At 42.2% G+C, this 17,622-nt stretch overlaps 1 protein-coding gene across 2 annotated transcripts in view; it reads left to right on the top strand.

Annotated features, from left to right (window-relative positions):
- Window positions 1-8,272: 8,272 nt before the first annotated feature.
- ublcp1 (ubiquitin-like domain containing CTD phosphatase 1) overlaps window positions 8,273-17,622 on the top strand; it is a 36,729-nt gene continuing 27,379 nt past the window's right edge. The window contains exons 1-3 of one of the 2 annotated variants that reach the window (XM_078231265.1): window positions 8,273-8,359; window positions 11,129-11,263; window positions 15,281-15,460. In XM_078231265.1, coding sequence (XP_078087391.1) covers window positions 15,307-15,460 — 154 coding nt within the window. In that variant the 5' untranslated portion in view covers window positions 8,273-8,359; window positions 11,129-11,263; window positions 15,281-15,306. The remainder of the gene's footprint in view (window positions 8,360-11,128; window positions 11,264-15,280; window positions 15,461-17,622) is intronic. The other variant, XM_078231264.1, reaches the window with a different exon arrangement.

Raw genomic sequence — 17,622 nt, 5'->3', positions numbered from 1 at the left:
GTAAGAGTTTTAACAACACCAGGTTAAAGTCCAACAGGTTTATTTGGTAGCAAATACCATTAGCTTTCGGAGCGCTGCTCCTTCGTCAGATGGAGTGGAAATCTGCACTCAAACAGGGCACAGAGACACAAAATCAAGTTACAGAATACTGATTAGAATGCGAATCCCTACAGCCAACCAGGTCTTAAAGATACAGACAATGTGAGTGGAGGGAGCATTAAGCACAGGTTAAAGAGATGTGTATTGTCTCCAGACAGGACAGCCAGTGAGATTCTGTAAGTCCAGGAGGCAAGCTGTTGGGGTTACTGATAATGTGACATAAATCCAACATCCCAGTTTAGGCCGTCCTCGTGTGCGGAACTTGGCTATCAGTTTCTGCTCAGCGACTCTGCGCTGTCGTGTGTCGTGAAAGCCGCCTTGGAGAACGCTTACCTGAATATCAGAGGCTGAATACCCGTGACCGCTGAAATGCTCCCCGACAGGAAGAGAACAGTCTTGTCTGGTGATTGTCGAGCGGTGTGCTCGACACCGCTCGACAATCACCAGAAAAGACTGTTCTCTTCCTGTCGGGGAGCATTTCAGCGGTCACGGGTATTCAGCCTCTGATATTCGGTAAGCGTTCTCCAAGGCGGCCTTCACGACACACGACAGCGCAGAGTCGCTGAGCAGAAACTGATAGCCAAGTTCCGCACACATGAGGACGGCCTAAACCGGGATGTTGGATTTATGTCACACTATCAGTAACCCCCACAGCTTGCCTCCTGGACTTACAGAATCTCACTGGCTGTCCTGTCTGGAGACAATACACATCTCTTTAACCTGTGCTTAATGCTCCCTCCACTCACATTGTCTGTACCTTTAAGACCTGGTTGGTTGTAGGGATTTGCATTCTAATCAGTATTGTGTAACTTGATTTTGTGTCTCTGTGCCCTGTTTGAGAGCAGATTTCCACTCCATCTAATGAAGGAGCAGCGCTCCGAAAGCTAATGGTAGTTGCTCCCAAATAAACCTGTTGGACTTTAACCTGGTGTTGTTAAAACTCTTACTGTGTTTACCCCAGTCTAACGCCGGTATCTCCACATGTTGATGGTGAAGACATTGTGGTCCAGGATGAAGTGGATGAGTTGTAAAATTGCATCTGGAGACTGGCAGTTGTCGGCGTTGAGTACTGAGGCGGTTGCAGCAATGCCATTGTCGTGGGGGGTGCTGGTGTAGAGTGCCGAGACATCCATTGTGACGAGGAGTGCTCCTGGTTCAACTGCTCCATGTGTGCTGAGTTTCTGTAGGAAGTCCGTAGTATCGCGACAAAAGCTGGGGGTTCTTTGTACAATGGGTTTCAGGATGCCCTCGACGTAGCCGGAGAGGTTCTCACACAGGGTCCCACTGCCCAATACGATGGGACGGCCGGGTGTGTTTGCCTTGTGTATCTTTGGGAGGCAGTAGAGATCTCCAACGCGGGGAGTACGTGGGATGAGAGCACGGAGGGTGCTCTGAAGGTCCGGATCAAAGGTCTTGATCAGTCTGTTGAGTTGACGGGTGTGTTCTTTGGTCAGATCTGCGGGTAACTGTCTGTAGTGTTCCTCGTTGTTCAGTTGTCGATACACTTCTTTGCAGTAATCCGTTCTGTTCAGTATGACGATGGCTCCTCCTTTGTCTGCTGGTTTGATGGCAACGTTGCGGTTGGTCTTATATGCCCTGTTTGTGAACAGAACTCCCACTTACCTGATGAAGGAGCAGCGCTCCGAAAGCTAGTGAATTTTGCTACCAAATAAACCTGTTGGACTTTAACCTGGTGTTGTAAGACTTCTTACTGTGTTTACCCAAGTCCAACGCCGGCATCTCCACATCATGGTCTCCAGAGAAGACAACCTACAGAACACTGAGTAGGCTATAATCAGACATGGGTTATAATCGATACAAATGCTCCTCTTGTACCATTGAAAAAGAAAACTTATTAAAGACTTGAATTTATGTCCTGCCTTTCACGACTTCAGGATGTTGCAAAACACTTTACAACCAATGGAGTAGTCACTTTTATCATGCAGGAAATGTGACTGCCAAGTTACACACAGCAAGATCTCACAAGCAGCAATGTGAAAATGTACAGATAATCTGTTTTTGTGATGTTGGTTGAGGGATAAATATTGGCCAGGAATAGTGGGGATAATATCTGAGCTCATACTCAAAATAGTGCTATGGGGATCTTTTACATTCACTGACGATGAAAGATAGAGCTTGGTTTTTGATTAGATGTTTAAATTGAGGCCTCCTCTACTCCCTTAGGTGAATGCAAAATATCCTAAGGCATTATTTTGAAGATAATTTAAATTATCTTCTTCCAAGAGCAGGTCAAAGGCGAAGAATTCTGCAGCGAGTAACTCACCTCCTGACTCACCAGAGCCTGTCCATCATCTATAAGTCAGGAATATGGTGGAATACTTGGAATACTCTCTTGCCTGGATGAGTACAGCTCCAAAAATATTCAAGAAACAACACCATCCAAGACAATGTAGCCCACTTGATTGGCACCTTAAATATGTAATTCCTCCATCACTGAAACACCATAGCTGCAGTGTGTACCATCTGGATGCACTGCAGGAATTCACCAAGTCTCCTTCAACAGCACTTTTCAAACCTGCAACCTCTACCACCTAAAATGACAAGGGCAGTAAATACATGGGAACACCACCACCTGCAAGTTCTCCTCCAAGTCACTCATCACCCTGACTTGGAAATTGTTGCAGGGCATTCTTTGATGTTTTGCCTGTGGGTGTATTTACTATTTTGTTCTCTTCAAGTAGACAGACAAAGTCACTGAGTGTTCCACAATGGTGGTTTATTTTATAACTGTAGCACTCTGAAGGTCATCTGTGGCGAGCCAGAGTACATAATTCAGGAACACATAGTCAGATATAGTTTCAAATTAGATTACAAGTAATTAACATATACCAATCAAGGTATAGCAGTTATCTCTATCCACTCACAGCTATTGATTAAGGTTACATCATGCATAAGTTATAAATGTTAAACGTGAATCACTACTATCAGATGCTTGCTTAATTATAATATCCAATCAGTGTGAAGACTTAATCATGTTAACTGACCTAATTCATCATTATCATTAATGTCCCAGCTTGTATCTGTTTGTGGCTATCAATCCCTCCTCCCATAGTCAGATGTCTGATTTAATGGCTTCTCCCAGCCTGAGCTCTTGGTACATAAACAATCCCACACTACGATATCTCCCTCCCTACATTTATCTGAAGGCCACATCTGTCATTGGGACAGTCTTTCTTTGTCTTCCTGTCTAAAACTAACAGTCTACAGTTTAGTGTCCTGGAATGCTTGTCTTGCAGTTAAACCGTGCGAATGGTTTGTCTATGTGGTTGCCTTTTTTAATCCCTTCACTGAACACGGTAATTAATATGGCTACTATTCTCCTTCATGATCATTAATATGGATATTATTCCCCTTCAGAAATATATCGCCATTCCTTCACTGTCACTGGGTCAAAAGTACACAACTCCCTCCCTAACAGCACTATGGCTCTATCTGCACCACATGGACTGCAGAGGTTCAAGAAGACAGCTCACCACCACCTTCTCAAGGAAAGTTCGGGGATGGGCAATAAATGCTGGCCTTGCCGTTGAAGCCCACATTCTGTGAACAAATAAAAAAACAACAATTTTGAAGAAGAGCTGGGGAGTTATCCTCCTGATTCCTGATCATTATCCTTCAATTCACATCACAAAAATAGATTCATCAGGTCATGTCATTGTTATTTGTAGGAGTTTGCTGCGTCCAATTTGGCTGCTTTCTGTATTTGTATGTGTTTTCTGCATTACAACAGAGTTCAAGACAGCTCCATCGGCAGCAAAGTGCTTTGTGACTTCCTGATGTTGTGAAAGGCACTAAATAGATGTAAGCCTTTCCTTACATCTGACAGGCAGCCCATGCTGACAGTGTAGCATTCCCTCTAGTTCTGCACGGCAGTATCAGATTAATTATATGCTCAAATCTCTGGAGTGAGAATGAAATCAATGACCTGTCTAACAGTCAGGAGTGTTACCTACTGAGCCAATTCTTTAACAATTAAAAGAACATGTCCGTATCAGCACGCCTCATTGAACCCCTTACTTAATGTAAAAGTATAAACATTTCCTGACCAGCGAATGTTTTTCCTCTTGCAGCCACCTGCTGCTTTACTGACTTCCTGTTACTTATATCCAAATTTTTAAACGTTCCTTTTCCTTGGCCCACAAAGGTAAGAAAAGTTTGTCAATATCAAGGGCCATCCTGAATGGCTTGACGACATTGCTTGTGAATTATCCATTGTTTGGGCAATTTGGGAACAGGAGGCCATTCAGTCCCTTAGGCCTGTTCCATCATTCTGTCGGATCATGGCTCAACATCATTTATCTGCCTTCTCTCCCTCTTGCTTGATCCCCTGAATTAACAGAAATCTAGCAATCATTGTCTTGAAAGTTAATGATCTCAGCTTCCACTGCCGTTTAGAGGAGAGAGCCACACATTGCACTGAAAATGTCTTCCTGATTTCATTCTGAGACGCCTAGCAGTAATTCAGAGACCCAGGGTACTGCTCTGGGACCTGGATTTGAATCTCAAGATGTTTCAAAGTGAATTCAATAAAAGTCTGGAATGAAAAGTCTAATGATAACCATGAACCCATCTGATTCACTAATGACCTTTAGGGAGGGAAATCTGCCGCCCTTACCTGGTCTGGCCTACATGTGACTCCAGAGCCACAGCAATGTGGCTGACCCTGAAATGGCTTAATAAGCCATTCAGTTCAAGGGCAATTAGGGATGGGCTATAAATGCTGCCCACATTCCATGAATAAATAAAAAACTCTAACTTTTAGGGTATTATCCAAAGGAATATCTTTCTACATCCACACAGTTGAAATCCCTTGATCATTGTAAAGGTCTCTGTTAGAGCATCAGTTGACCTAATGTATACAGCTATGTTTTACACACAAATCTGCATAATTTAATCCTTTAAGCCTTGCTTTTATTCTAGTGTAACTGCACTATAGCCCTTCCAAGGGAAGTGTATTCATCCTGTGGTGATGTCTTCAAACTGAAAGCCATATTGCAATTGGGGATTTAATTACAATTCCTTTTCTCATGCAGTCACAATTCAAGTTGGGGAAGTTCAAATCAAGTCATTTCTCCAAACATTTGTCAATGTCTTTTCCATGGTTCAGAGGATGCCAAACCATAACAATCCACAGGAAAGGTTTGCAATGGGGAGCAGGAGCCTTGACTGATTTGTTATCCCCACTGTGTCTCATGGGCAGTGAGGCCTATTATGGTGACTCTACCATCTAAGACAGCCAACTGTGGTCTAGCCTGGGATTTCCCTATTGTTTGAGACCCAAGTGCACATAGTCAATGAGTCGAGCCATGGGGCAGGGCAGAGAGATTTCTGTGTCATTTTAAAGGGGGTGGTACACTATAATCTAATGATCCTGGTAGTATAGACAACACAACATCAAAAGAATACTCCTTACCCAATTAGGGACATTGGCCTATAAATCTAGCTATGCTGTGCCGTTTTTGGTAGCCAAAAGGCCTACTAAGTTAGCCTTATTGAAGCTTAGTGTTCAGTACTGCTTCATCAAGCAAAATGTCGCTTACTCTCCACAGGTCATCAAAATGAAGTTGAAATCCAGTATTGGGGTACCTTTGTGCAGCCTCATTATTCAGGGGTTCTCCCCTGCAATCCTGTGAGCTTCAAAAATGGGCACTGCAAGAGTCAGTTAGATGGATACTCGGGATTAGACAGCTGTTGTAGAAGCTCCTTACTGATGTGAGACAAACGAAGTGAGTACTTGGGCGTAACATTCCTCCACAATTGAACTAACACCTCAAACATTGCAATGATATTGCATTCATGCACAATTAAATGCAATTCCAATCAACTTAAGTCAAGCTAGCAACCACCCAGACATTAGTTTCAGTGCTTTGGTTTGAAAAGCATGAAGCTCTGTGGCTGAATACTACTGCTCACACTAATAGTCCAAAGGTTGTGGGTTCAAAGCTCCAATCATTGAATCATCATATAGAATCCCTCTCGTACTGAAGGAGGCCATTCGGCCCATCAAGCCTGCACCGACAATGATCCCACCCAGCCTTATCGCCAGAACCCTATGTATTTTACCTTGCTGGTCACCCTGACACCAAGGGGCAATTTAGCATAGCCAATCAACCAAACCCGCACATCTTTGGACTGCGGAAGGAAACCGGAGCACCTGAAGGAAACCCACGCCGACACAGGGAGAATGTGCAAACTCCACACAGACAGTGACCCGAGGATGGAATTAAACCTGGGTCCCTGGTGCTGTGAGGCAGCAGTGCTAACCACTCTGCCACCATGCTGCCCCACACGAGACTTGAGCACATGATCCAAGCTCACTCTCTAGTGCGCTGTTGGGCGTCCTGTCTTTTGCCAGAGACATTAAATTAAAGTTCCATTTCTCCTCTTTAGGTGAACATAAAAGATCTATATGGCACTATTTTCAAGAAGAGCAGGGAAGTTCCTCCAGCCAATATTTATTCCTCAACCATCATCACTATGTCATAATTGCTTGTGGGATCTTGCTGTGCAGAAATGAGCAGCTTTAAAAAAAATCTACGTTAAAACAGCAACCTCACATCAAAAGTTCTTTGTTTGCAGTCAAGTGCTTTGGGATGTCCTGAAGTTGCTATAAAAATGCAACTTCTTTTTCATTGCATATCTTTAACCAAGGGTCATTTTGGGAGGTGTACTCCACGATCAAGTCAGATTTATCCGAGTTGGATTTTCATTGTGGTGCCTGAGGAAAGAATGCATTTCTGAAGCATACAACATTGAGATTCACTGGCGACAGTCTTTAAGTTGGAGATTATCATCCACCTCCCCCAACCTCTAGTTCTAAGCCTCCGCTATGTTATCACCATTTTCAATTTGGATCTATCTTTCCTCCAGCTCTCTCTTTGGATCTATTCAATCAGCCTCCTAATGTGTACCAATCTGAAGTGTGACCATGGGGTCTAGTTCCTCCTTAATCTCTCTGTAGCATTTGACAGGGTCAACCCCATTGCTCTCCTTCAATGTCTCTCCTTCATTGTCCATCTCAGTGTGATGGTGCTTCATTCTACTCCTACCGCTGGTATCCAGTGATAGCCAGAGCATCTCCAGCACTGGCATTTCATCCTAAACAAAGAGGGTACTTCAACATGGCGGAGCCGAAGTTTTGTGTAGAGGACGGGAAATGGAAATTTGGAAGTCCCAAGGGGAAACTGAATTGAGTCACCATTTTCATGCGATGAGACCGCTCAATTGATAAAGAGACGGGTTTGGCAGCAGTGGTAGGAATGGTGGTGGGTTAAAGGGAGTGTGAGCTCAATTTAAATTGAGCCTGTCTTGTTAAAGGTGAAGAGTGACTGGGAGTAAGGAGAAGATTCCAATTGAGCCTCAGGCCTGGTTTGTTGTCTTTTGTCATGTCTGAGGAGAGCCAGAGGCCTGGAATCTGGGGAATCTAGTACTGCTTCCTCGTGGTTCTCTGAAATCAACCTGGAAGCCATGAGGGAGAGGCCAGGAGTCCACTTCCTGGAGGGTGACATGAGGAGGACATCCGCTCAGACTAAGCGAGCTTGGGTTGAGATAGGAGCCATTGGATTCAGTGTAGGAAAATGTTCAATGACTTCAAAATCAAAATAACTAACAAAATAAGAACAGTTGGTTCTGGATAAACTCAGCGGGTCTGGCAGCACCTGTGAAGGGAGAAACAGAGTTAATATTTTGGGTCAGAAATGACTCTTCTTTGCTCATTCCGAACTCATAGTATTGAATCCCCACAGTGCAGGAGGAGGCCGTTCAAAGGAGGCCCATCGAGTTTGCACCCAGGCCCTATCCCCATAACCTCATGCATTTACCCAAGCTAGTCCCCCTGACACTAAAGGGCAATTTAGCATGGTCAATCCACCTAACTTGCATGTCTTTGGACTGTGGGAGGAAACCAGAGCACCTGGAGGAAACCCCACAATGACCCAAGCGGGGAATTGAACCCGGGTCCCTGGAGCTGTGAGGCAGCAGTGCTAACCACTGTGCCGCCCCCTGAGTATCATACTGAGTATTTCCAGCACATTTTGTTTTTATTTCAGATCGTTTGCTTTTTTAGGACAAGATATAGATGAAAGTTTGGACTGGGCAAAAAGCTTCTTCACAGAGCGGGGGAACCTTATACCAGGCCAGCCAAGCCGGGGGAAGCTGTGGGAAGGACGGACACGGAAGCGGCAGCGGGGGAACGGGGGAAGGATTTGAGCGGACGGAACTTCTGGCGGACACGCAGACGGTAAAAAAAACCCCGGGAACGAGATAGAATAATAATATTTAACAATGTAAAGAATGAGAGTTAGAGTCACTGAGCTGAACGGCGGGGAAAGCGCCGATTAAAAGCCGCCCCTCGGAATGGGGTTAAATTCAAAATAACGCTTTAAACTGGGACTTTTAAACAACAAAAAAACCCCTCCAATAACTGAGAGTTGATGATTCAATCACTTTAATCCCCCCCAGCGCCCCCCACTCTGCAGTTTTATTTCACTTTTATTTCCTCTCTCCCCCTTTTAGAGGTGCCCACCTTTATAACAGACAACATTCTCCCGCTTGAATCTAAAATAAATGAGCAGAGTGAGAGGATGGGCTGGGCTTTTTGCCCCGTCCCTAAGGGTACATTCCAATTTCAAACAGTAAATCCAGCCAGACCTTGAGGTTGAAGCTCTGGGTGAGTGGATTTCCTCCTCCACAACCCAAAGCAGTTTTTTCCCCCCTCCCTTTCACAATATTTTCGATTTTTTTTTAACTCTCTCTGAGCTTATGTTGCTCAATTTGATAGAGATTTTAAAAAAAATCAGAGACATGCGATTTGGTGCTTAATTATCTTACGTGTATGGATCTAGATTTTTTTTAAATGAAGCAGTGGTACAGATTTAAACCAGAACATTTGGGAGCGGGGGGAGAGGGGGTGGAGTTACTGGATTATGGGGGAACGGTTGGGATGAATTAGACAGCTCTTTTAAAGAGCTAACACAGGCACTTGAGGGGTTGGATGGCCTCTGCTGTAAGATTCTACAAATGTCACCGTACAGGGGCAGATTTCCTCTGCGTATTGTTGTTGCTTTGTTATTAAGAACAAGGAAGTATTGGAAGTGAAATTGAATCAGAAAAAGATGGGAACCTGTGAGCAAATTAGCATCTGTAGGGGAAAGATAAGTGAGGGCCCTGACTTTTAACTTTTTTTGTTTCATATGTATATGCTATTCTCCAATAATTATAATCACAAAACAACTTTTAAATCTGTTGGATCATATTGAGCTGTGTTTGTTTTTTGACTAGAAGGTAAAAAAACAGAAAGGCATGGTTCAAATGTCTGTGGGCAAAAAAGGCCAGTAGCGTTTTGAATATTAAATAATAATTTGGAAAACGAGTAATGATGTAGTATATTTGCATAGTGAAATTGTTAAACCAGAGTCAGAAAACTGCAATTTTCAACACCCCATTGAAGAAAGAGTAGAAAAGCCATGGAGAGTGTAAATTGTAAACTCTCTAGGGAAAGAAACCATTAGTATGGAGAGGGGTTTGAGATGCTGGGGGTATTTCCACTGGAGACAAGAAAGTTAGGAGGAAATTTAATGGGTTTATAAAATTGTGAAAGGTTTTGTCAATGAATACTGAATAACTGGTTCAACTGGTTCGAGAGTGAGTAACAAGGGATCATTAATTTAAAATGGATCATTCTAGAGTGAGACTGGGTGACATCAGTGTTGTGTGTTGTTGGATCATGACCTGTCTTGTCACAGGGATTGGTTGAAGCAGGCTTCCTTGTCCCTCTAAAAGGAAAACTGGCTAAATGCTTGGTGCAGAGATTGATGCAGGACTAAATAGAGAGAGGAGGAAAGTGGGATTAGTTTGAAATTGATCTGGTAAAAAAGCTGGCACTAATATATTGGGGTCGATTAATCTCCTTCAGTTCTGTAAACTTGGGTAGTTCAATAAAATCTCCCAGTAAAGCAGTGAAGCAAAGTTTGTGCTTGTGTTGATTTACTAGGCTCAACATGGTGAGGGTATGGTTAGACTGAGATTCTGATACACAAAGAGAGTGTGAAACTTGACTTTGGAAGGTGAATCTTTGCAGCCTATAGTGGCTTATTTTATGGAACAGATTCTACCAAAATGACTCTTCCTCCTTCTTGTCAGGTGAGCTGAAGAGTGTGTTGGCAGGATTTCCAACTGTGGAGTGGTGCAACACACAAACCCACTGGCTTCACCCACAATCTCTACTGGGCAGTGATCATAATTCGTTTCTGCCTCCTTCCCTGTCAGGTGCTAGGGTGCAGTTGTAATATCCTGTGTTAGTTAACAGAAATAAGGTAACTCAACATAGACCTTGCACCTTGCTGGTATGTTTAAAGTGTTAAAACATGTTGAATGAAATACTTTTGAAATATAATCCCTTTTCTCTGCATGGCAAATGCTTCAGTTTCTACACTTGGATGTTCATGATAGAGCAACAGTAGCTTCTGACAATTCAAGTCAAGCTCAATCATAATTGTGGAGCATTGACTTTTAAGTAGATCCAATTTCACATGGCTCAAATTTGAGCCATGTTTCTGTATGTGACTGAAGGTAAGCTTTCTGTATAGGTTGCACAATGTGCATTTAGGCACACTGCAGCATCAAGGTTCTCATTTGTCTATGAATTTAAACAGCATTTACACTACAATAGAAGCATTGCATCAACATTAAGATTGTATCAGGAATTTGTATCAGTTCTGACACTGCAAAGTGAAGTTACATGCCCTCATCCAAAGAGTTTCATTTTATCATCAATGGAAGAGCTGCAAGAAGCAGTCAAAACGGATGAAAAACAACAAAGCCTGTGGTCCTGATGAGTTGCAGCTGAGGTCTTCAAAGCTGGCGGGCTTTTGCTAATATCAAGACTCCCATGCACTCATCTGAAGGATTTGGAAGGAAAAAGAACTATCCTGCACCCACAATCTCAAGAGCAAACAGGGAGACAATTTATGTTTTGGAAACAATCAAAATATTTTCCTTTTGTCTATAGTGGGAAAATCCTGACAGCTTTCTCCTGAATCACCTACTTCCTGTGGCTGAGGAAATCCTCTGAGACAGTGTGGCTATAGATCTTCCAGAGGAACCTCCGATGTGTCTTTTGTTACGTGATAAATCCAAGAAAAATGTACGTAATGACACTCTTTGATCTGACCAAAGCATTTGACTCATTATGTCATGAGGCTCAGTGGATTATGCTCCAAAAATTTGGTTGTCCAAGAAACTTCATCACAACCCTATAACTGCTTCATGATGATATGATTGCAACTGTCTTGAGTGGGAGATCTGAAACAGATGCCTTCAAAATCTGACCCAAGGTCAAAGAGAGCTGTGTGATAGTCCCCATACTATTTACAATCCACCTGACAGTGTCTCATCTCATCAAAGATCAGCTGGCTTCTGGTGTCAGTGTTAAATGCCGCCTCTTTAACCTCAGTTACCTCTTGTCAAAACTAAACTGGCACCATAGACAAAATGATCAACAGCTTGTGGATGATTGCAGTGTCGTTACCCACTCTGCACCTGATTTCCAAGCTCACTCTTAATCCCTTCAATTGTACACAAGAAACTTGGCCTGTTGAGCGTTGCCAAAACAAAACTCATTTCAACACCGACTTGGTCAGCCAAATATTCTTCCACCTATATATGAAGGAGAAGCTCTGGAATATATTGACCACTCGGCAGCTACCATTGACTAGATCCAGCAATGGATCAGCCTTTTCAGCTCAGTGTTGCTATGACAATGAGTGTTTGAGAACAAAATTTTTTGCAAGTCAACCTGAGCAGGTGTTGTCATCCGTACTGCAGTGTGTCCTGGACATTGCATCAGTGGCACATTCCATCGCAATGTCTCTGCCACATCCTCTGGATTCAAGGGGAGGACCATTGGTGTCCTTCTTGAAGCTAGCTCCACAAACATTCAGGCAAAACTCCTGCAAAATCAACTTTTAATGGACTGCACACTGTCTGAATGGCTGAAAAGTATTTCCCTTGCCAGGTCGTTTTTTTTTTCTCAACAGTCATATGAACAGTCAAAGAAAATAGTACAAGGACACTGCAGCTCTCCTTGATGCATTGTGGCATTGGTATTAATGACTGGAAGGCGATTGTTACCAATTGTTCAAATGGTGACGAGCAGTCCATCCAGCTGTACCAAACCTTTGAGTCCAAATGCCTTTGTGATGAGGCAGAGCAGCTGGAGAGAGGGACTGTAAAGGAAGCATATCCTGCTCTCACGATTCCACCACCACATGGGATGTCTTTCCCATGTGCCCAAAGATCTAGGTCGAGAATCGGCCTATTCAATCCCATGAAGACCCTTGGCAGAAACTCGCAACCATGAGTAATGTCCTCGAATCAAGGGACAGCCAACAAGATTGAGTTGTTTAAAAAAATACTCGTATTTGCACAACTTCATGACATCTCAAACTGCGTTACAGTCAATGAAATACTTCATGGTCACTGTTGTAGGGATTTTAGCAGTCAATTTTCACAACAATTTTCACACTCTGCTAAATTGCCCCTTAATATCAGTGAGACGAGCCGGGTAAATACGTGGGGTTATGGGGATAGGGCCTGGGTGAGATTGTTGTCGGTGCAGACTCGATGGGCCGAATGGCCTCCTCCTGTGCTGTCAGGATTCTATGATTGTAAATGCGCAAAAGGTCCAGCTTTAAGAGTACACATGGATTTTTCGTCTTCAGTTTTGCTGTGATGTTTTTAGACAAAGAAAATGGGACTGATGCTTTTAAAATATTTTTAACCAATGACAGGCCCATTTGATCTAATAAAATGGCTCTACTGATCTAATAAAGTATACTTAGCAATTACTGGAATACTTGTGCCCATGACTATGAGGATAGGGCCTGGGTGGGATTGTGGTCGGTGCAGACTCGATGGGCCGAATGGCCTCCTTCTGCACTGTAGTTTCTATGATAACAAGCGTCCATGTTGTTATCAACCAGGGAACTAGGGGTAACTCCCCTACTTTTTTTTTTGAAATAGTGACATGAGAACATACGAACTAGGAGTAGGAGTAGGCCATCTGGCCCCTCGAGCCTGCTCCGCCATTCAATAAGATCATGGCTGATCTTTTCGTGGACTCGGCTCTACTTGCCTGCCTGCTTACCATAACTCTTCCTTTACTGTTCAAAAATTTATCTATCCTTGTCTTAAAAACATACATGAGGTAGGCTCAACTGCTTCACTGGGCAGGGAATTCCGAAGATTCACAACCCTCAACTCAGTCCTAAATTTGCTCCCCTTATTTTGAGGCCATGCTCCCTAGTTCTAGTTTCATCTGTCAGTGGAAACAACCTCCCTGCTTCTATCTTATCTATTCCCTTCATAATCTTATATGTTTCTATAAATCTCCCCTCATTCTTCTGAATTCCCATAGGGGAGAGAGTTGAATAGGGTCATCCACTTGATATCCACGTGAACTTTTAAGGTGTTTGATAAAGTGCCATATAACAGGCATTACAGACTTGTCAATTGACGTCCGTGGAATAAAAGGGATAGTGGCAGTATAAATGTTCAGTTGGCTACAGGGAGTAATGGTGAATGGTTGCTTGTTGAACTGGAGGTGGCACATAGTGGGTTTCCCCAGGGGTTGGTGTTCGGACCACTTCTTATCTTGATCCCTATTAACCTTGACTTTGGTGTACAGGGCACAATTTCAAAATTTGTAGATGAGACAAAGCTCGGAACTATTGTGAACTGTGCAAAGCATAGTGCTAGACTTCAGTAGGGCATAGTCTGATGGGATGGGCAGACACATGGCAAATTATAATAATATAATATAATCATGATATAAATTATGTATCATATATATTATAATATATATTGAGAGTGAGGCAGTGTAAAAATAATACAAATCTGAAGTGCAGGAGTAGAAAGATCTGTGGGTATCTGTGCACAAATCGTTGAGGGTAACAGGGCAAATTAAGAAGGAGGTTAATAAAGTATAATGGATCCTGGGCTTTATAAAAAGAGGCATGGAATCCAGAAGTGAGAGCGTTGTTTGGAACCTTTAAAGTACTAATGCAGCCTCAATGGAGTATTGTGTTGAATTCTGGACATTACACTTTTGGAAGGATGTGAAGGCATTCAAAAATGTGCAGAAAAAAAGTATGAAGGTGGCTCCAGGGATGGTTCCCTGGTTCTTGTCCTTTCTGTAAATGGGAACAGTTTCTCCCTATCTACTCCATTTAGACCCCTCGTGATTTTGACAACCTCTATCAAAATCTCCTCTTAGCCTTCTTCTCCAGTCTATTCACATAAAAGGTCTTTTATCCCTGGAACCATTTGCATAGATATTTTCTGCACTCGCCCCAGTGCCTTCACATCCTTCCTAAAGTGTGGTGCTCAGAACGGGACACTCCAGTTGAAGCCAAACTTGCACTTCATAAAGATTCACCATAATTTACTTGCGTTTGTATTTCATGCCTCTATTTATAAAGCCCAGATCCTGATGACCTTATTAATCACTTTCTCAACCTGCCCTGTCAACTTGAACAATGGAAGATGAATGACAAATGAACAAAATGCAGCAAAGTTCTGGAATGTGCTGTGAGAGAATTGGGGCAGGCTTAATCATGGCTTTCAAGAGGGAATTGGATAATTACCTGAAGAATGGAAATTGGGATGGCTACGAAGAAAAGATGGGGGAGTGGGATTGGCTGAGTTGAGCTTGAAGAGAGTCAGTGTGGACATGACAGAGCGAATGGTCTCTTTCTGTGCTGTAATCATTCCATAATTACTAGTCTTGTAATTTAACCACACTGCTACAATTCGCAAATCCGAAATGAAATGTAAAATCACAGCTTTACCCTTCCGCCGGTCAGTTGGGGTGCCTACTATCATTGCTGTGTTGCAACTTCTCAAACAATGTGTCTGTTTGGAAGTGTAGCACATCCACTTATCCATACTCCATGAAATATTAGGAATGCTCAGTTGCATTTGGTTGTCTTATGCAAAATCAGGTCTTGGCTTCACAAAACTTCCTGCATCTGTGATCTTTTCTTTGAACAGTTGGATATTGTTTTTTTACTATATAATATTCCTTGAAATATGTATTTTGAACAAGTGTTAATTTTCATGCTCTCAAGTTCATGTTTTTCATTTTTTTTCCTGTTCAATTTAGAGTAAAGCCCAACCTTACCTGTGAGAATGTCCGTTTCAATTATAATAAAGTGGAGTGGACAGGAATATCCAGTGACAAAACTGACAGAAGAGGACACTGTGCTGGACCTGAAGGAGACAATTAAAACTTTAACCGGAGTGCTGCCAGAGCGCCAAAAATTACTCGGCCTGAAAATCAAAGGTAGCATTTGCTCGTGTTTACAAGTGTAAGGATTCAGTTGGCTAGAATGCAAAGATTGTCCATGCTGAATGAATCCAGTTTTTAATGAATGCTGCTTGGTTCATTCCCAGTTCATCGAGTTGGGAATAAGTTAGAAGGTACCTCTACAGAGTAGAAGGGGAAACAGTTGCAGGGACTGAGAGACAATGGATGGAATAAAAGCCAGCAGAGAGTAGAATTTTTTATATTAGAGGATCAGTGTGAAGTATTCTATTTTCAGAAGTGCTGTGAAATTTTTCTTTTAGTTAAGCGATAATAATCAGAGAGCATTTATTATTGAATTGTGATCTACTCTCATTACTCCGAATCAGAACTGGTTTGTCAATGTTGGGATTGTCCTATGATCAAGTATATGATCTGCTTTTCCCCTTTACTGTTAGCTATTTTCCCATAATATATTGTGAAGTATGATTTGCACAGTCAAGTAGAGATAGTACAAATCAAGATGGGCATTACCTACCCTTTTTAAATTCACTGACATTAGTTATTCCAATGAATGGTCTGAGCATCTTTTATGAAAATTGGCTCCCAGATGTTGTTTTGACTCCCTTGAGTTGAACTGTTAGATGTAATGAGATCTTTTACTTCTTTAATCTACCTTAACAGTTGGTGACATGTGGTTTGATATGAATCAATAAATCACTTTATTTCACAGCATGACAAGCACTTATGATCAAATTCACAATTGGATTAATTTCATTCAATCATTACAACTTGACTTTGAGTAATAAATAATGACCACACTAACACTACACACCCCAGCAGCAACAGGTCATCTGGCTTGATTTTGAATTACTTTCACCAACATTCCAAGCTTCTTGAAATCTTTGCTTGGCTGCCTTGTAAGCACTCTTTCAAAAACCTGACAGACTGCCGATACTAATTTCTTACTAGCCACAGGCAAGGTCTACAAAATCCCTTGCTGCAAAAAGCAGCAACTTCCAACACATTGGGTGTGAGATCTTGGCAATTATGGAGGCACAAGCTAATGAGTTGCTTATTCAATGTCAAAGTTAACTGATTAGCATGTTGATGAACGTATGTTAGATCTTGTGTGAATGCATGATGCTTTGAAAAACAACATTTAAAGGGAACTTTTCTCCCAAATCTTTTCTGTGGAAAAATGGTCAAAAGATTCCAAAATGCTACCATTTGAAGTTGCAATAGCACAGTGGTGCACAAATGTTATGGGTCTCAAACCACGAACATTCCAGTCCTATTTGCGCTTATGTTTCTTACTTGCTCCTTTATCCTATTTGAATTTCGTTAGTTTGGATGTGTGGAAAGGATTTTCTTTCTGTTGCCTTGATGGATTAATCTTGAATTGTTACATCAAGTTTGTATCCATAGCTTTCTGTATACAAAATCATCAGACTTTAAGCATTGTATGTGATCCTAAGTGACCTACAAAGACACTTGGACATGCCTGTAAAGCAAGGCATTTTGGATATTTTTCCCTTCTATTTTCTGCCCCACCCAAATCAATTGACAGTTCTCTGCTAAGGGCATTGAATCGCTTTGCGTATGATGGTTCTTCCATTTTTTAAAATCTGAGGATATCTCCTAAAGAATGCAGCACAGAATCTGATAATCGATTAAGTGCTATGTTTCATGGTCCTGAAGTGTGTACAGCTCTCTGCGTTATTCTTTTGGATAATTGGACACCCTTTGTTATTCGGAGATTGTGTTTAATTGACCAAGGCAGCAAAAGGACTAGGCTGATTATATTGAACAACATCAAAATTTGAAAAGATTTTGAGCACAAGAATTGGTGGCATAATTGGTTAAACACTTTTTTAACCTTTTAGTTTCAAATCCAGGCCAAGCTAGTAGAGTGTCTGACTGCTGACTGCAAGGGCTCCATGTGGAAGGTGTTTCCTCAGTACCATTTGGATGGACTCACCTTGGAGAACTGCTCATAATTTAACACTTTAAGTAAGCTCTAAGAAGCCAGAAGACAACTAGCAAGGAGTTTGGCATAAGACACCTTAGTGATGTAGCATAAAGGGCATTGATCCTCCCCCTAAGCTAACTTTTAGAACACCTGCAAAATGACAAAGATAAGAACAGGAGAACTGCAGTTGAGTTATGAATGGATAATGCCAAGTTTACATTTTTGCAGC

The sequence above is a fragment of the Mustelus asterias genome, chromosome 16, assembly GCF_964213995.1.
Source record: "Mustelus asterias chromosome 16, sMusAst1.hap1.1, whole genome shotgun sequence".
NCBI lineage: Eukaryota > Metazoa > Chordata > Chondrichthyes > Carcharhiniformes > Triakidae > Mustelus > Mustelus asterias.
This window is presented reverse-complemented; position numbering and strand designations above follow the sequence as displayed.